At 46.6% G+C, this 20441-nt stretch overlaps 1 protein-coding gene across 1 annotated transcript; it reads right to left on the reverse strand.

The window, feature by feature from the left end:
* Positions 1-4537: 4537 nt before the first annotated feature.
* Positions 4538-19489, reverse strand: LOC135182332 (haloacid dehalogenase-like hydrolase domain-containing 5). Its single transcript, XM_064156322.1, has 8 exons — positions 19364-19489; positions 15731-15940; positions 14834-14946; positions 12602-12695; positions 11349-11382; positions 9431-9605; positions 7214-7402; positions 4538-5014 (listed from the first exon to the last, which is right to left on the reverse strand). Exons 1-8 carry the CDS (start codon positions 19487-19489, stop codon positions 4618-4620), a joined length of 1338 nt encoding a protein of 445 aa, XP_064012392.1. The 3' UTR covers positions 4538-4617.
* Between the last annotated feature and the right edge of the window lie 952 nt (positions 19490-20441).

Raw genomic sequence — 20441 nt, forward strand, 5'->3', positions numbered from 1 at the left:
CTGAATTGTGAGTAGGGATTCATAGGAAGCTGTGAGGGAGTGGTTCTGGCTATCCTGTCCTGCAGAGAAGGATCTGGGAGTGCTGATGGACAACAAGTTCCCCATAAGCCAGCAGTGTGACCTCGTGGACAAGAAGACCAATGGTCTCCTGAGATGCATTAAGAAGAGTGTGGCCAGCAGGTTGAGGGAGGTTCTCCTCCCACTCTGCTCTGCCCTAGTGAGGCCACATCTGGAGGACTGGGACCAGTTCTGGGCTCCCCAGTACAAGAGAGACAGGATCTGTTGAGAGAGTCCAGCGGCAGCTCCAAAGATGCTGAGGGGCCTGGAGCATCTCTGTGAGGAAAGACTGAGAGCCCTGTGGCTGTTGAGCCTGGAGAAGAGCAGTCCCAGAGGGGATCTGATCAATGCTTAGCAACAGCTAAAGGGCTGAGGGCAATAGCATGGGGCCAGACTCTTTTCAGTGCTGCTCAGTAACAGGACAAGGTACAGCTGGAACTCAAGAATTTTCACTTGAAACCTTTGGTGTGAGGGTGCTGGAGCCCTGGAGCAGGCTGCCCAGAGACACTATGGAGTCTCCTTCTCTGGAGATATTCTTAACTCACCTGGGCAAGCTGTTTTAGCAGGGAGGTTGGACTGGATGATCTCCAGAGGTGCCTTCCAACCCCATCCATGCCAGGACTCTCTGATCTAAACTACTGTAGGGTGAGACACATTGTCCTTCAAACACAGCATGCAAACTTGCCTTGCCCATTTAAAGGTACACTTAATGACTCAAGCTGACTTTTTCAGAGACAATAAAGCTGCAGACAGATGCTTACTGGTGTCCTCAAGAGCACCTAACTACCACTGCAAAAAAAAGTTCAGGTCTTGTATGCAACTGCTTTTGCACCCAAGGGAAGGAGTTACCAGAAGACAGCTTAATGAGGCGAAGCATGGTGATGGCTCTGCATGCTTCATGCTCATTCCCTGGTTCAGTGCTGTGCAGAAAAAAGCAGTCTGACAAAATAAAAACTCTATACTTCCTTAAGAAAGTGAGGAGGAGAGGCATTTTGCTGCTAGTTTGTTGATGTCAGACAGGGGCTTCACCAGATAAAGGTTGGAGTGGTGCTAGATAGACACCATTTCAAGGATGGGGTTGGGCAGTGCCCTGCCTGCCAGATGTGCAGCAGGTCCAGGCATGCGGTGAGCAGAAGGTGAATTTAGTGGTTTTTAAGAGCTTTGAAGATGTCTATTTTTGTTAGGGACGTAGTTTAGTGTAAGGACATGGTTTAGAGTTGACCCTTAAGTGCTGGGACTGGCTGAACTTTGAGGTCTCTTACCACTGGGTGTATTCTGTGATTTTCTAAGCCTGTCAGGAGAGTGCTAAGGTCTTTTGGCAGGCAGATATGCTCAGTGCTGTCAACCAGCTCTTCCCTCTTCCGTGCCTCACCCACTGACAGATCCATCCCCCCACAACTCCAGGGATGAGACTACAGGTGAGCCAGTCTGGCTCTAACCCCTGCTGGGGAGAAAATAACCATCTCTGATTCATATTGAATTCATCCACTGCATTCCCAAAATGATTGAGGGCTTAGGAGGAGAACAGTGGTAAAATGATTCTGCATTTTCTAGGACAGACCTGTTGGTGTTCTCCAAGGTTCCTTCAGCAGAGGCAGGCTGTACATGTCTGATCATCAGTCACTGCTTTGTCTGGAAACCTTCTCACCGCCATGCTGACCATCTGGAACACCAGGAGACAAGGAAGCAAGCTTGCATACTACAGTCATTTGTTTTTATACTTTACCTTCATCTATTTATGAATTTATTATGAAAAAAATATTTTTAAACATACAAAACCTGCTTTTTGTTGTGAATTTTAGCCAAGTAGTGGATCCGTGGTACCGTCTGTCGTTAAAAAGGTTTCATTAAAAGTAAACGTTTGGCAACTAATACCTGTTGTTATTTCTTGTTCAGCATCTTCATCAGCAACCTGGATGAAGGCAGAGTGGACCTTCAGGCACTTGGCTGATGACACCAAACTGGGAGGAGTAGTTGACACCCAGTCAGGCTGTGCAGCCACTCAGTCAGACCTCGCCCTGCGATAAAGTTGGGTGAAGGGGAACCTCATGAAGCTCAACAAGGGCAAGTGTAAGGCCCTGCACCTAGGGAGGAACAACCTCCTGCACCAATACAAGTGAGGGGTTGACATGGTGGAAAGCAGCTCTTTGGAGAAGGACCTGAGAGCACTGGTGGACAAGAAGTTCACCATGAGCCAGCAGTGTGCCCACAGAGGCAATATGGTCAGTGGCCTCCCAGGATGCACTAGAAAAAGTGTGGCCATCAGTTTGAGAGAAGGTTCTCCTGCCCCTCTACCCTAGTGAGGCCACATCTGGAGTCCTGGGTCCAGTTCTGGGCTCCCCAGCACAAGAGAGACAGGGAACTGCTGGAGAGTCCATTGGAAGCTCCAAAGGTGCTGAAGGGCCTGGAGCATCTCAGTGATGCTGAGAGCCCTGGTGCTGTTGAGGCTAGAGAAAAGCAGCCCCAGAGGGGATCTGATCAATGCTCAGCAAGAGCTAAAGGGTGGGGAGCAAGAGGATGGGGCCAGAATCTTTTCAATGCTGCCCAGCAACAGGACAAGGGGTACTGGGCACAAACTGGAACCCAGGAGGTTCTGGCTTCCTGGAGAAGGCTGCTCAGAGAGGTTGTGAAGTCTCCTTTGGAGAGATGACAAACTCCCCTGGACATTGTGATACTGGGCACTCTGCTGTGGTGACCCTGCTTTAGCAAGGGACTTGGACTGGGTGATCTCCAGAGGTGCCTTCCAACCCTCCCCATGCTGGGATTCTGAGATTTTATTCCTGTATCTTGTTGTGGTTTATTATCTGAAATGATCTCAAGTTTTAAGAAACTCTCTTCACAAATGCTTGACATTTGTAAAGTCTCCAGAGTATCTGTCCAGAAGATTGAAAATGCAAAGCCAGGTTCTCAGTGTTGGCTAAGTGCAAACAGCCTATTCAGTGCTCACCATGAGGTGCAAACAAAGTTAGCACTGCACCTTGCCAGGGGAACACTGAGATCCTGGACTTTATGCAACTGCTGTAAATGCAACAAAGCCACACCCTTTCCCTTTTGCTTGGCTCTGCAATCCTAACGCCAGCAGATGGGCAGCTCTGATCTGCAGGAGGCAAGGGTTAAATTACTTGATTCTCTACTGACTTTACTACTTCAGTAAGGGCCTCAGACATCAGAGCAGCTATCAGTTTTCAATGGAACAGCCACTAGAATCATAGAATGGTTCTGGGTGGAAGAGCTCTTTAAGATCAGTTCCTTTTATGCCACCAACTGCCCATTACTGATTTTAAGCCAGCTAGTCCTGCAAGAGCTTGGGGAAGCTGAAGACCCACAACTTTTTTTGTTTCTATCATTTCTAATTCAAAAAACCCCAAACCCAACCACGAGTAGCCCCAAGCAGACTCTGTTTTTAAAACACACTTAACTGGTTTATGTCCTCCCAAGCTTATGCCATGGCTGCATCATATGACCGTTACAACAAACCAACACAAAAGCACTTTCAAAGGCATCTTTTGGATGAAAACATTTGAAAAGCATGTTACAAAAAGAACACAAAATAAATTAATTTTTTTTCCTGCTTTTTTCTTCTTCTTTTTTTTTTTAGTGAACAGCTGTAAAATTCAGGAACCAAACAACACTGACACAAGGTGAAAGCTATGCCACTAAAGACCCACTTAATTACCACAGTGTTACCAAGTAAATGAGGAGGCACTTTATGCCCAAACAGTAGCCACTCCTTCAGTAGAAAAGCTCAACTGACAAAAAACATAATTTCTAAAGCTTTCTAACATTCTATACTCCTCAAGAAAGTGCAGATAAAACGGCAAAGAGAGAAAGGCCAGCTATGGTGCCACAGAGGACACCCAGTGTTAACCATTTTCCTTACATGCCTGCATGCAGCTGAGTTGGAGCTCCAGAAATGGAGGTAAGAGCTCAGCCTTCTCCACCTCACAGGGGCATTTCTATTAAGGCTTTGCATCTCAGAGCAGAAAGGAGCAGCTGCAGCTCCAGAGACGTGGAAAAGAGGCAAAAAATAAAGGCTGCAGGGTTACACGTGAACGAGCACAAAGGAGCAGAACAGACCCAGACTTGACTCTGATTTGGAGGAGCGCTCATAACTTGCATAATATCAGGCAGTAACACATCAGAACAGTTGTGCTCTGTACCACACAACTGTGGAAACGACCCCAGCACCACTGTCCAACATCCCCAATACCCAGAAGCTAAATCTTCCAGCAAAAGAAGTGACTGTCAGGTAGAAACTGGAGTATGAGCTATAAATCACTGTGAAACACTGCAATTAAAATAGCTAACATCATGTACAGGAGGGTAATAAATGGCAACTAAAGCATGAAATGACACCCTTCAAAGCAGTTTAAAAAGCATTATTGATATTTCATGTATTAAGTATATTAATATACCTAAGTATACTGAGCATACTCAGTGTCAGATTGTATTAGAAGTTAAAAATTCTAGAAAGCAGCAGTTTGTGGCACGATTTTAATGCACAGTTTGTTTTTTTGGGGGAAGAGAAGCACAGCACTGAGTAGTCCTTAAGAAATCATCTCAATTAGGTGCAAAGTTCTCCAGCTGGAAAACCAAGTCTACAGCAGCATCGACATCTGGTACAATATGATCTGGTTCTACCAAGCCAGGATCAAACCTGAAATCTCTGTGGCCATGGAACACCGTTTCAGTTATGCTCTCCCGGGTGTCTGAGGGGACGTCGGTGTGAGGGTTGTACACTCCAGTACAAACCAGAACAGACCTGCAGTGGGCAGCTGCTGCAGATGCTAATTCATTCTCCCAACTGCTGCCCGTTTCATCATCCTGAGAGAGCGTGGCAGATCCTCTGCCACCAGCGAGCTGGGCCTGCAGCCGTGGCTTGGAACCTTTCCTGGAGCTCTCCTGAAGGTAGCGATTGTAAAGGTTAGCACCATAGACATCGGTCATGAGGTTATCTCTGCAAACACAGGCAGGAAGGTTAGTCAGCAGGGAACTTCACAGTATCATCAGGGTTGGAAGAGACCTCACAGATCATCAAGTCCAACCTGTCACCACAGAGCTCAAGGCTAGACCATGGCACCAAGTGCCACGTCCAATCCTGCCTTGAACAGCCCCAGGGACGGCGACTCCACCACCTCCCCAGGCAGCCCATTCCAGTGTCCAATGACTCTCTCAGTGAAGAACTTTCTCCTCACCTCCAGCCTAAATTTCCCCTGGTGCAGCTTGAGGCTGTGTCCTCTCGTTCTGGTGCTGGCCACCTAAGAGAAGAGAGCAACCTCCTCCTGGCCACAACCACCCTTCAGGTAGTTGTAGACAGCAATAAGGTCACCCCTGAGCCTCCTCTTCTCCAGGCTAACCAATCCCAGCTCCCTCAGCCTCTCCTCATAGGGCTGTGCTCAAGGCCTCTCCCCAGCCTCGTCGCCCTTCTCTGGACACGCTCAAGCATCTCAATGTCCCTCCTAAACTGGGGGGCCCAGAACTGAACACAGGACTCAAGGTGTGGTCTAACCAGTGCAGAGTACAGGGGCAGAATGACCTCCCTGCTCCTGCTGACCACACCATTCCTGATGCAGGCCAGGATGCCACTGGCTCTCTTGGCCACCTGGGCACACTGCTGGCTCATGTTCAGGCGGGTGTCAATCAGCACCCCCAGATCCCTCTCTGTCTGGCTGCTCTCCAGCCACTCCGACCCCAGCCTGTATCTCTGCATGGGGTTGTTGTGGCCAAAGTGCAGCACCCTGCACTTCGAGCTATTGAACGCCATCAAGGTCTGAAAAGCATTTGTATGGCTTGGATTTAACAGGTGATCTTCTGCTTTGCAGAGCTTTGTGTGGAGACAGGAGAGCTACTTTATTCAGGTATTCATTCTCATTTGGCATGACCTGGGGCTGTTTTGCCTGGAGAAGAGAAGGCTGAGAGGAGATCTTATCAATGCCTCTACCTGAAGGGTGAGTGACAAGGGGCCAGGCTCATTTCAGTGCTGCCCTGTGATAGGACAAGGAGCAATGGATGCAAACTAGAACCCAGGAAGTTCCACCTCAATGTGAGTTAAAAGTTATCTTTGAGGGTGCTGGATCCCTGGAGCAGACCGCCCAGAGAGGTTGTGGAATCTCCTCTGGAGACTTTAAAGACCTGTCTGGATGTGTTCCCATGTAAATTGTCCAAGGTGATCCTGCTCTGGTGAAAGGTCTGCAGTGGATGACCTCCAGAGGTCACTTCCAACCCCCATCATTCTATGATAATTCTCCATATGGAAATTGCAGGTCTGGGCAAGGGGAGGGGAAATCAAGGAGAGGTGTTAGCAGGCCATGAATGAGCTTATTATATGTACAGACATCTTGAGAGATTCTGGAGGAGCCTTTAACACAATACAGCTTTATCTTTCTATGAAGAGGATTCTATGATGTGACAGCAGACACAGAGCATATGACCAAACTTAATGACCCCACAAACAAATTCCAGCTCTGCATTCTCTAGTAACTGTTACTTACTTAGTTTGTTATACCAGTAAACCTAATAAAACAAACACTCATGTCAATCTTTGTTAGATTTAAGCAGCCTATTACAGAAAGATATAAAAAATAATTAAAGAGAAAATCAGGAAAAATCTTAGCTGCTTATAAACCACTTTCTGTGCTTCTACTGAAATTGCACATAGAAAGATCTAAGTATTATTAGTCTTCAGAGTGAGAGGCTTGAAAACATGATAGAAAGTACACCACAGTCCCAAGAACATCAGGGAGTCCTAATGGTGTGAGAAACAAACCAGTAAGAGTTGGGGATTGTTCCTTGCTGGTATTTATAGAATCACAAACCGGTTTGGGTTGGAGGAAATTTTAAAGCTCATCCACTCCAACCCTCCTGCAGTCAGCAGGGACATCTGCAATTAGAGCAGGCTGCTCAGAGCCCCAAACAGCCTGAGCTGCAGTGGTTCCAGGGATGGGGCATCCACCAGCTCTCTGAGCAACCTGGGCCAGGGTCTCATCACTCTCAGTGTCAAACACTTCTTCCTTCTCTCTAGTCTGATTTCAGTTCAAACCATCACCCCTTGCTCCATCACAACAGCCTTGCTAAAAGCTGTGTCCCTAGCTTTCTGCTCAGTCCCTTTAAGCACTGAAAGACCCAATAACTCCCTGCTGCCCTCCCAGTACCTTACCCGACAGCATAAAGAGTTTGAATGGGCTGCTTCCACTGCCTCTCTGCTGCCTGGGCCCGGATGAGGTACTCTGCATACTGGTAGGTCAGCTTACTGGGTTTGCCCATTAAGGCTTCATATTTCAAATCCTTGCCAGTGATCTTCTTGTAAATGTTTTCCAAACAAACCATGAAAGTTCCATGCCCAAACCTACACAAAGACAAATCAAACGAGCCTCTCTTATTTCACAATCTTTTAGAGATAAATCACATCCTGTAACTGTCAAATTGCCCTCAGTTTACACATGACACTTCCCAGCCAGACCCAGCCATGTCATGGGCTGATCCTCAACAGCATGGCCAGCAGGGGGAGGGGATTCTGCCCCTCTGCTTTGCTAAGACCCCACTTGCAGTGCTGGGGCCACCTCTGGAGTCCTCAGCACAGCAGGGACAGGAATCTGTTGGAGCAGGGCCAGAGGAGGCCACAGCAATGCTGGCAGGGCTGGAAGCCCTCTGCTATAAGCACAGGCTGAAAGAGTTGGGGTTGTTCAGCCTAAAGAAGGCTCTGGGGGGGAAGCTTAGAGCAGCCTGCCAGGATCTGAAATGTGCTACAGGAGAGCTGGAGAGGGACTTTTCACAAAGGCATGGAGTGAGAGGATGAGGCAGAAAGGCTTCAAACTGGAATAAAACAGATTTAGATGAGACATTAGCAAGGAATTCTTCCCCATGAAGGTGGTGAGACTCTGGAACAGGTCACTCAGAGAAGCTACGGAGGCTCCAAGCCTGGAAGTGTTCCAAGCCAGGCTGGATGATATCAGCAAGCTGGTCTAGTAGGAGGTGTCTCTGCCCATGGCAGGGGGTTGGAACTGGATGATTAAGGTCTCTTCTATAACTAAACCAATCGCTGATTCTACGATTCCCACAGCTGTCCAACTGAAAATTAAGTGCTGATTAGGTGAACAATAATCCCACGTTATTGGGACAGCAAAACAGGCTGGCCTGTTGTAAAATGCTGCAGTGGTTTGTGTTAGCATTACTTGCATTTCAATAGACTTGAAACGAAGCCTAGCCTGAGCTCCACTCTCTGTAGTGACCTAACAGAATGAACTACTTTAGCACAAAAGAAAAGCATAAAAAAGGAAAGCTATCATCAGAAAGAAGGAAAATTAATCTCTTCTGAAACACAAGAGTAGACAGAAAATGCACTTGTAATATGGAAACAAAACAAAAAAACCCTTCTTGGGTTTCTCTAAAAAAATTAAATTACCAAAATAAAAGAATAAAAAAAAATAAAGGCTGGTCAAGGAGCAAATGAAAGTTCAGCATCATGCTTTTGGTAACTCTCTTGTTCTGCTCAAGGTGCAAAGAATCATTAAGGTTGGAAAAGGCCTCTAAGATCATCAAGTCCAACCTTCTACCCAACACCTCCATGACCACTACAGCATGTCACAACGTGTCACACCTACTTGTATTCTGAACACCTTCAGGGATGACAACTCCACCACCTCCCTAGGAAACCTTTTCCAACTTCTGACCAGTCTTGCAGGAAAGAGATTGTTCCTAACATCCAACCTAAATCTCCACTGGTGCAGCTTGAGGCCATTTCTTCTTGTCCTGTCATTAGCTACCTGCAAGAGGCCAACACCAGCATCACTCCAGCCTCCTTTAAGGTAGCTGTAGAGAGCAATGAGGTTTCCTCTCAGCCTCCTCTTTTTCAGGCTAAACAATTCTAGTCCCTCAGACCTGTTCTCCAGTGATGGTCATCAACCAAGAACATAAACTGGTGGTTTAGAAGATGAAATCTCATGGGCAGCTCCTCCTCCCCCACTTTTACTTCATTGCTGAAGTCAAGGTGTGGGATTAGGGAAGAACTAGTATGTGTCACTTGAGAATATCAAATTACCAAAAGCACCCTCAGAAGAATGAAACTCTATTCCCCAACTCCTCTGGGAGTAGGGGCACAAAAAAGTTTAGGGCTTTCAAGCAGTTTTTATCTCAAATAACTGATTTCCTGAAGGCCACAATGTAGACAGAAATCAATCAGCATATGCTGAAAGCATCTCTGGGCAACCTGGTCCAGTGCCTCACATCTTCATGGGGAAGAATTTTTCCCTAATGGCCAGTCTAAATCTTGTTTTAGAGACATCATATTCAAAGCTGAGACCTGCTACATTTGACTGCAGAAATGAGGGAGCCTCAAATACACCAGGACAGAGACAGGTGTTAAAATTGCATTTACCTGGGAGACTGAGCCTCGGCGACCCACATCAGATCCATGTTACAAGCCAGTACAGGAATGTGAGGGTAATTTTCATGCTGATAGGGATTTCCAGGATAGCCACTTGTCAGCAAAACATCTATTATCAACTGGAGGTTGGTTTCCCATCTGACTGGCTCCCCAAACAAAACAACAGCTAGGAGAACAAGGATTACAAAACAGAATTAGGGAGCTGGTTAACAGGGCACCAAATTTCCAACTTGGTCTAAAGAGACTGAACAAATAATCTGATGTAACCAGGCACTGATGAACAGTCACATTAACTTAGAGGTTTAATATATTACATACCTATTCAGTCATAGAAGATCTTAGAAGCAACAAGACCCCACTGCAAAAATGGGTTTAAGAATCTATTTATTTCTTATAGCCTAAGTTTCTCCACAGCACCACCAAAAAAGAAACCCCTCAGCTTTCTAAATTGTTTTTCTAAGTCTCCAACATCCTTGTGAATTTTATCTCTACAAACAGTATTTAAATAATCCATCACAGATGGGATTTTCATCTTCAAGTTTTGGGGTTGTTGTTTTGGTTTTGATCTTAAAATCTGAATGTTGGTTTTAGACATTGTTCTCTTCCCAACAATAATCTGTCATGGGTTTTTTAAAGCTCCTTAAAAAGCTCTTTTAAAGCTCCTTTCCGTTAGCATGGAATAATAGAATGGTTTGAAGAGGCCTCAAAGATGAGCTAGTTCCAACCCCTGGCTATGGGTAGGGACATGTCCTACTAGCGCAGCTTGCTCAAAGTCCCATCCAACCTGGCCTGGAACACTTCCAGGTTTGGAGCCTCCCACAGCTCCTCTGGGCAACCTGTTCCAGTGCCTCACCACTCTCACGAGGAAGAATTTCTTCCCCATGTCTCATCTAAATCCAGTTTCTTCCACTTTGAAGCCATCACCCCTCTGTTCCCCTGTACTCAGCACTGGTGATGCCACACCTAGAGTACTGGGTTCAGTTTTGGGCCTCTCACTCCAAGAAGGACACTGAAGTGCTGGAGCATGTCCAGAGAAAGGCAATGAAGCTGATGAAGAGTCTGGAGAACTCTAAAGAGGCTGGTGAAGAGCAGCTGAGGGAACTAGGCTTGTTTAGTCTGGGGAAGAGGAGGCTGAGGCAAGAACTTCTCACTCTCTGTAACTGCCTGAAAGGAGGTTACATTGAGGTGGATGTTGGTCTCTTCTCCCAAGTAAGTGTTAAGATGAGAGGAAATGGCTTCAAGTTGCATCCATGGAGGTTTAAATTATACATTAGAAGAAACTTCTTCACTCCTTTAAAGGGTTCTCAAAGACTGGAACAGGCTCCACAGAGAGGTGTTTGAATCCCCATCCCTGGAGTAGACTTGGTAAAGTTAGGTAATTGTTGGACTTGATGATCTCACAGGTCTTCTCAATCAAAATGATTCTGTGAATTCCTATCAGACCATGCTGTGTAGTCCAGGTAAGGGCGCATTCAGTGTGCTGAAACAAGCTGCCATTCTATACACATAGTACCTAACACAAGACATTGTATTCTGCAGCTTTGAAGTCACCATCCTGACCACTGTAAGGACAGGACTGATTCTTTCTGAACAGGTGTCAGTTCAACCCTCCTTTCTGAAAGGAAGGCAGCAACAGCCTGTTCAAAGAAAAGGAAAAAGGAAAGCAGAACCTCACAGACCTTCTGACACTTCAGACACACAGGGTGGAAAACTGCAGACGTTCAAACCCCAGCTTTACCACACATGCTACCTTCCAGATTCATCACAGGAACGAAGAAGGGATTTTGAGATTTGTCTCAACCAACTTTCTGAAGCTGCCAGCGATCTAAACATAAATTCTAATTCCAGAGTACAGGACAGACATTTCACCTCTTAATGGACAAGTGCAAGTTCAATAAAGACAACTGACCCTCGATCTTGGGAATCTCCACAGCAGAGGGGTACTGCAATAAGAAAAGAAAAAAAGGAATGTTTTCAACAAGATAAAACATCTACCACCATTTTCAACAGGATACATTCAAGTATAGCTCTCACAGCTGCCTTCTGAACCATTGACAGGAAACACACTCTCTATCTTGGTATAGACCTGACTTCAGTGTACTTAGAAACTTGTGGTTCAAGCCTGAAGTGAAACCTTGTGGCCAACAGACAAATTGGTCTGTTTCACATTCACCAGCCTCCTACATTTATTTAACTGCCTCTGGCATGTGATAAAGCTTATAAAAGCTTCAAGTTATTTCATTTACTTGTGGAGGAAAGTGTGGATATTTGTTCTTCTGCAGGAGTAAGAGGTCTTTAGTGCTGGATGTTAGGAAGTTCTTCACCATAAGGGTGGTGAGACAATGGAACAGGTTGCCCAGGGAGGTGGTGGAAGCCCCATCCCTGTATGTTTTTAAGGCCAGAGTAGATATGGCTCTGGGCAACCTGATCTAGCAGAGGGTCTCCCTGCTCATGGCAGGGGGTTGGAACTGGATGATCCTTGAGGTCCCTTCCAACCCTGACAATTCTGTCATTACCAAGGCACTGTTAAGAAAGAAAAATACATCACACAATGTATAATACATCTGCTAAACAAATAAAGGCTTGCACTTAATTATTTACTCCCTGCTTTTTGAACTGGCAATTCAGCCAAAATCAGATTGTAAATACTGCTAATATACATTTAAATAATGGTATAAACCAAAAAGGGAGACTTTTGGAGGAAAATTAGTTTCATACAAAGCATTAATTTACAACCAAAGCAACATCACAGGAATCTGTACTAAGAGTTTTTCCCACAACAGTAAGCTACAAAATCAAAGATCATGTTAAAGAATTAAACTGATAGGAAACTGATATGAATATGAACACATTCTAACACAGGAATGTGTTAAAGAATTACCACAGTTGTTCCTGAAAATGCTGTAATAAATAAAGAAGCAGAAAAGCAAAGTCAAAATACAGAGTAAGAAGCACAGCATGAGCTTGGTAGTTCAAAGATGTTTAAATATTAGTGTAAAGCAGCAGTGGAGTCTTTTGTAGAAAAATCAGTTATCTGCAAAGCTTTAATTTACAATCAAAGCAACTTCACAGCCCACAAACAACACCAAGGCATTTCTATTCATCCCTATAACAGAAGTCATCTCATCAGGAAATAATTCTCAAAGAGCAATACACACTCACCAGATCATTAGGTCTTCTGTCATGGTCAACTACATCTAGCAGAGGGTGTTTCTCCCGCAGTGTTTCAATGGTAATGGGTTGACAGAAACCAAGGCTGGAGAAGTGCCAGTTAAGGAGACAGAAGTGCTCATATTAAAGCATTTTTTAAATCACTAATTCTGTTTTAACACTTTTAATATATGCAGCTCATCAGGTAGAGCAAATCATGCAGGAATGAAAGCAACATATCCAAGGCTCACTTTTTCTTCTGTGAGGTAAGATGATCACCTCATTATTTACAAATGGGAGACCTGTGTGTTTGAGAGCTTAAGACAGAAATCTTTCCCAAGAGAAGAGATGAAAAGCAGGAAGCCTCTTTACACCCACAGTACTCCAAGGCCACACAATCACAGAATCATTTCTGTTGGAAAAGGTCTTCTACCTTTAAGATCAGTTCCAACCACCCTCTAAATCTATCAGTAAAGTCTGGTGCTAAACCATGTCCCTCAGCACTACATCTTTGAAACATCTCCAGGAATGGGGATTCAACCACCTCCCTGGGCATCCTGTTCCAGTGTTTTGAGAGCCATTTAAGGGAAGAATTTGTCTTCTAATGTCCAACCTACACCTCATCTTGTGCAACTTGAGGTCATTTCCTCACATCCTACCACTTGTTACTAGGGAGAAGACACCAACACCCACCTTGCTGCAACATCCTTTTAGGTTTCATCCTTACATAAGCACCAGAAAAAGAGGTATCTGGCAGCAGGACAACATTTTGTTTAATTATTACTGGAAAAATATATGAGATAGCTGAGTCAAAAATACTGTCACCACAAATGGTGCTTTCCTTAGGCCATTAGAGCTGCAAACATATTGCTTGGTAAACAAACACCACAAAGCTTAGTTTCGTGCAGAATGGCTGACTGACCACTCAGGTTTATCTATGTTCTACAGGCAGTTAACACCAAAACACATCAAAAAAAGGAAAAGACTTTTAAAAGGGGGAAAAATCAACCTTGTAATATCCATAGTAGTGCCCTGAAGTCTGAGATATGCCAGTAATTTGAGTGAGCAAGAGGTAATCAAACCAAAACTGCTGATTCATGTAAGGAGCAAGTGGGAGCCACTCTCGGTATCATGACAGCTTCTAACAAGGCAAAGGAAAATAAGGAATAACAAAGGAAGAAGTGAAGTGCAGAAAACAGTAAGGGGAAGCATGAGTGAAGATCATACAAAACTAAGGCCATGAATTACAGTTTGAGGCTTTGATATGATTGGTAGATCAACACAATTCAAATGCTTTTTGGCAGTCACCATAGAAGCAGCAAAATATTTTCAAATGCAGTCCTACTCTAGATGTTGGTTACAAAACCAATGTGACCTGGACTGACTGCACTGTTAAGAGCAGATCTTGAGCCACTGAGCCAAACAAATACGTCAGTGATTAAGTGCTGGGTTCAGCTCTGCAGCCCTCAAAACAAGGACATGGAACTGCCAGAACAGGTACAGAGGAGGCCACAAAGATGATCAGAGAGCTGGAGAATGTCTGCCATAAAGGCAGGCTGAGGGAGTTGGGGTTACTTAGCCTGGAGAAGAGAAAGCTCCATCAAGACCTAAGCTTTCCAATGTTTGAAGAGGTCTACAAGAGAGCTGGAGAAGGACTTTCTAGAAAGGCCTGCAGTGACAGCATGAGGAGGGATGGCTTCAAACTGCATGAAGCTGGATTTTTTGTTATGCATTAGGAAAAAAATTGTTCCCTGTGAGGGTTGTGAGGCACTGGAACAGACTGCCCAGAGAAGTTGTGGAAGCTCCAAGACTAAAAGTGTTCAAGGTCAGGTTGGATGGGGCTTTGAGCAGCCTGGTTTAATAAGAGGTGTCCATACCCATAGTGAAGTTTGGATGATCTTCAAGTTCCCATCCAACTCAAACCTGTGATTCTATGAAATACCAGCCAGAATGCCATGCTCTCATCCTCAAGAGAGCACAACCTCTTGATGCTGAAGTGTCAATTACATATAATCCAACAAAACAACTCTCTTACTGCCTTTCTCATTAAAAACAGTGAAACAAATATCAACACACCAACCCCCTTCAAAACATCAACGCAACATCCCAGTAGGAACCACCATTACCCATCACTGAGTTAGGAGTGTCAAAATACTTGGTCTTTACTTGCTTTGCAGGATCTCCTGAACTTGATGAAAATAAATACTGAAACAGAAAGTTGGATGTGGGTTTTGTTTAAGATACTCTTGAGCAATATCCAGAAGTGGTCCTTGGCCAGACACAAGAACGCATTTCTGGTGGTAACGTTTGAACATCCGCAGAGGACTGTGCGACATCATCACCTGATCTTGTGAAATCTGTTTGGGATTGAAAAGCAAAAGGAGTTTGTTGGTTTTCAGGTAAATTATTGACATGCAGATGGAAGTAACAGGTGTGACAAAGCAATCGCATCTGTCTACTTGAAACCCCATCCAACCATTTCCTTCTAAGTTTCGCAGACAACATATTGATAGTATGCAAGAGAAGAAGTAATTCCTGGCCCATTCTCAACTTCCAGACTCACTCTATCCAACATGATCACCAGGTTTTCTCTTGTGCTTTCACAAAACCATCAGTCATTTAAAAGACAAACAAGACAGAAGAATCAGAACTGCTCTAGCTCCAATTGAGATCCCTGCAGCATTGATTTAATTGCAGACTGAAAGAAATTGATCTTCTGATACACAGCCCCATGGATCTGGACAGACTGAAGAGATGGGCAAAGAGGAGCTTCATGAAGTATCACAGTATCATAGTATCATCAAGGTTGGAAGAGACCTCATAGATCATCAAGTCCAACCCTTTACCACAGAGCTCAAGGCTAGACCATCAACAAGAGCAAGTGTAGAGTCCTGCACCTGGGGAGGAACACCTGCAGCAGTACAGGTGAGGGATGACCTGCGGGAAAGCAGCTCCACAGGGGCCTGGAGGTGCTGGTGGACAACAAGTTCTGCATCAGCCAGCAGCATGGCTTTATGGGCAACAGAGCCAGTGGCCTCCCAAGGGGGTTAAGGGGAAAACTAAAACTGATTAATGGAAGAGAAGGCATTTGACACATTCCCCTGAGTAAATAACTAAATAAGTAAGATTTAATATACTCACAGGAACTCCCAGGAGATGAGACAACTGATCAGCTTTATTCTGGGGAAGGCAGTTCCCTGCATTGGTGACAAACACCACAGGCACCAAGAACTGCCCCTGAGAATTCACTAGCTTTTGAAAGGCTGTTTTTGCAGCAGGAATTGGAGTCTTTCCTCGTACCAGCACCCCATCAATGTCAAAGAGAAAACCAAAGGATGGTCGTATGCTGAGCTGTAAGAAGGAATTGAAAAGAGTATGTTATGTCCATGCTGCTACAGCTCATAACAGCTAACACCCGATAAAACCCAACACCTCAAAGAGAAGAAACAGATCTTGAACTCCACATACAATGGTTTGGGTTGGAAGGGACCTTAAAGACCATCTAGTTCCAACCCCCTGCTATGGGTAGGCACACTTCCTACTAGCCCAGTTTGCTCAAGGCCTCATCCAACCTGGCCTTGAACAGCTCCAGGGAGAGGGTATCCACAACCTCCTGGGCAGCCTGTTCCACCATCCTTACTAGAAAGAATTCCTTCCTCATCTCCAGTCTCAATCTCCCCTCTTCCAGCTCAAAGCCATTCCCTCTCATTCTATCACTACAAGCCCAAAACTGTAGCTTTTATTGTGTTGGAAAGAGGGCAGATTTCATTGCAATAAATCCACAGCTTTTCAGGTGGCTGTTGCTGTCTGTCTTGGGGTACCTCCACAACAGCTGGGCAGAGTGTTCCAGGTGAGATCTCATATGCTAATGTACTTTATGAATGTATGCATATGCAACTACCTTTTCCTTATATACCCAACCTTATGAGTTCTAGCTTGTACTATGAGTAGCTCCAGATGGTTTCAGAAGAGAGGGACAAAGTGAGTTAAACTGGTGGAAGGAGGTCCAAAACACCTGTTGCTCTGCCAGCCAGTCACACTTCTGATTGATTCAACCCCACTCTATTTCACAGCATGCACCAAATACTAACCAACCAAACCACTGACACAAGAAACAGAAGCAGAATTTTCAGCAGCAGGTACATGCTGAATGCAAATATTGTGCTTGGCTCCTCCCTTACAAGATGTGTAGATACTCAAACTACCCCTGCTGTCACCTGTACTTTTCCATTCCACAACAGGTTTGACTACAGGCAAGTATCTGCTGTGTTCCTTATACATTAGTTCCATTGATTCTGGGTTTCACACATAGCAGAGGGTAACATCAGCACCTCCTTCAATAGAGTTGCTGTTTCACAGAATCACAGAACTGGGAGGGGGTTGGCAGGGACTTCCAGAGATCATCTAGAACAGCCTCCCTGCCAGGATCATCTAGACGAGTCTCAAAGTTCTTCACAGAAGGAGACTCCACAACCTCTCTGGGAAGCCTGCTCCAGGGCTCCAGCACCCTCACAGCAAAGATTTTCCTCATGTTGAGGTGGAACTTCATCTGTTCAAGTTTGCATCCACTGCCCCTTGTCCTGCCACAGGACACGATGAAAAAAGGAGCCTGGTCCCTTCTTGACACTCACCCTTCAGATATTTGTAAACATTAGTAAGATCTGCTCTCAGTCATCTCTTCTCTGGACTAAACAGACCCAGGTTTCTCAGCCTTTCTCATCAGACCCTTTGTCCCTTGTCTCCAGTCCCTTTGCCATCCTTGTAGCCTCCATTGGGCACTCTCTAGTATATCCCTGTCCCTCTGGAACTGGGGAGCCCAGAACTGGACACGATACTTCCTATATGGTCTCACCAGGGCAGAGTATAGGGGAAGGAGAAGCTCTCTTGAGTTACTAACATTTATAGCATAGAATGGCTAGAGTTGGAAGGGACCTTAAAGTTCCAACCCATTTGCCATAGGCAGGGACACCTTCCACTAGCCCAGGCTGCTCAAGGCCTCATCCGGCCTGGCCTTGAACACCTCCACGAAGAGAGCTTCCACAACCTCCCTGGGCAACCTGTGCCAGTGTCTCACCACCTTCACTCTAAAGAATTTCACAGTATCACCACCAAGGTTGGAAGAGACCTCACAGATCATCAAGTCCAACCCTTTACCACAGAGCTCAAGGCTAGACCATGGCACCAAGTGCCACGTCCAACCTTGCCTTGAACTGCCCCAGGGACAGTGACTAATTTCTTCCTCATATCCAGCCTAAATCTACCCTCTTCAAGCTTTAATCCATTCTCCCTTGTCCTGTCACTCACTACAAGCCCTTGTAGAAATTCCCTCTCCAGCTTTCTTGTAGGCCCCCTTCAGTTACTGGAATCTCCTTGTCCATCTTTGAGAAAGTGAGGAGCTGGACTTTATGAGCCTGGAAAAAAGGAGCAAGGCAACACAGGTGTAAGATAGATATGCTGGGTGATAAGAGTGGAGACAGAGAGAAGAATGCTGAGCAATGAAACTGCCACTGAACCACACTGGAAAACAATGAATCAGAGAGGTCAGTAATCTAAACTTGGTTTCTCTCTCAGGCCTAACATGAAATTCAAGACTCTTGAGGTTTATGATTATCTTCTTCAAAGTTTGATGAAAAGGAGAGCGAGGCTGAGCATAATGATGCTGTCAGCCAGGACAGGTGGGACAGCCTCTGCAGTCACGCTTGTCTCAGAGCACACAGTGACAACGACCAGCACACTGCTCGTCCCATGCAGGGAGAAGAGCATTTTGCCTACTTGAGCAGTACTTTGCTCCTCATCAATTATCCATCTGCTTCATTTTTCCTGAAGCTGGGTCCAGCACAAGGGCACTGCCACCACCAAGAGACGAGTGATATAGCCTCACAGTCCCACACACTGCTTCTCACTGCTGCCTTCTCCAAAACCCTGGCACAGGAATGTAATTTTAAAACCCAGGAGTTTGAGTTCATCATCGCAGAATCCAGGCTAGTAATGCCAGCACGAAATACATTGCCTTAGCACCGATCCGGACGAGGCAGCTGGATTTCGCTCGGTTTCACACACCAAGAGCTCACCCTGAAGCTGTTTCTTCCCTATGTAACCATCAGCCTTCCATTTAAAAACAAACCCCTCGCAACCACTGCCTGCAGCAGCTTCAGGAACGGCACCTGAGCAACAACCCAGCAGCTGTGGAACTGGTGTGTGGTATTACAAAACCGGGACAAGCTCCTGCCAGTGATAAATGCAGGTTTTGACACGGATTCGGTACATAACATAGGTTATAAACAGTAATTAACACTTAACAACACCGCAGAGAAAAAAAAATTGTATTTTTCTAAGTATACAGAGGGGGAAAAAAGAGCTAGGAAAGGAACGAAGTCCCCCAGGAAAACAACGAAGTTAACAGCTGTCCTCTGCTGCTGACCACGAGGGAACACTCCCCGGCAGCAGATCGGCACAAACAAAGGGGACAGACTGAAGCTGCTGCCCCCGGCACCGCTTTGCCCACTTCTCCCCTTCGCAACCACGCAAAACAAAAAGCCGTGGAAGAGGAGAGCTCGCAGACAGCGGCAAAGAACCGCCGGTAGCAGCCCGCCGAGTCCCGGGCGGGACGGGAGAGCGGCGATCCCGCCGGACAGGGGAGCCCCGGCAGCACCAGGAGGCCGCGCCCCGACGAGAGCGTTTCGGTTTCGTTCCGGCTCTTCCCGCAGGCTCTGAAGCTAGCGGCACGGCCCAGCCGGCCCCCAGTCCCCGGCCCGTCCCCAGCCCCTCGCTTACCCTGCTGCCGGCGCTGCTCTGGGCCGCCGGCGCGGCGCAGAAGGCGCTGAGCGCAGGCAGGCAAGGCGGCCGCCCCGCGGAGCCGGCCCTGAGGAGAGCGCGGAGCGGCCGCAGCGCCCGCCGCATCTCGGCCGCGGCTTAGGGAAGGAGGAAGCGGCGGCGAGACACCGACTGTCCCCGGGCCGCCCGGCTTCGAACCGAGACTCGTCCACACCCCTCTGGCACCGCCCCGCAAGCGGAGGCCCCGCTCCCGGCCGCGCCAGGAGTGCCCTGCTCCGGGACTACCTCACCAGCGACGTCACTCGGCAGCCACACGAGCGCTCGGGGTGCGAGAGACCTTCACGGTCACCGCGTCCAAGCGCTAGCCCAGCACTGCCACGGAGCTGTGCCCCTAAGCACTACATCTGCACGCCTTGGGAACCCATCCAGGGTCTGGAAGCCTGTTCCAGGGCCTGAAAACCCTTCTGGGGAAGGAGCAGTCCCTGACGTCCAACCTAAACCTCCCATGGGGCAACCTGAGGCTGCTTCCTCCTAGCACTTGCTACCGGGGCGATGAGACCAGCCCCTTTTCAGGGCGTTGTAGAGCGCAACGAGCTCTCCCCTCAGCCTCCTCTTCTAGAAACTAAAAGACCTCATTTCTCGCAGCTGCTCCTCACCAGCCCTGCTCTCCAGACCCTTTGCCAGGTTTCTTGCCTTTCTCTGGACCTGCTCCAGAACCCAGTACTCCAGGTATGGTCTCACCACTGCTGAGTAGAGGGGCACACTACTGCTGATCCAAGCCAGGATGCTGTTGGCCGCCTTGGCCACAGGGGCACATGGCTTCCTTTTAGCTGTCTGGGGATGAACATCCTCAGGCCTTTTTGCCTTTCCAGCCACTCTGCCTCAAGCCTGCAGCATTCAGTGTTGTGACTCAAGTTCAGGATTTGGCACTTGGCCTTTTCAAACCTCAAACAGCTGACCTCATTGTATGAGTCATGGACCACAGCAGCAGAAACAAACAGCTCCTCCTTCACAAAGCTAACATCAGCCACAGAACAAGCAGAGTGGCAGCACAAAACCTGGAGTACTTCTGTCTGAT

The sequence above is a fragment of the Pogoniulus pusillus genome, chromosome 16 (assembly GCF_015220805.1).
Source record: "Pogoniulus pusillus isolate bPogPus1 chromosome 16, bPogPus1.pri, whole genome shotgun sequence".
In the NCBI taxonomy this organism is placed as follows: Eukaryota; Metazoa; Chordata; class Aves; order Piciformes; family Lybiidae; genus Pogoniulus; species Pogoniulus pusillus.

What these genes read in the sequence shown, in the direction of transcription:
- LOC135182332 (XM_064156322.1), bottom strand. Translation starts at nt 19,489, where the DNA reads ATGCGGCGGGCGCTGCGGCCGCTCCGCGCTCTCCTCAGGGCCGGCTCC. An exon ending in GGAGATTCCCAAGATCGAGG is followed by an intron (nt 9,606 to 11,348) that starts GTCAGTTGTCTT and finishes TTGTTCTCCTAG; the next exon opens with CTGTTGTTTTGTTTGGGGAG. An exon ending in CAAACTCTTTATGCTGTCGG is followed by an intron (nt 5,015 to 7,213) that starts GTAAGGTACTGG and finishes CTGTGTTTGCAG; the next exon opens with AGATAACCTCATGACCGATG.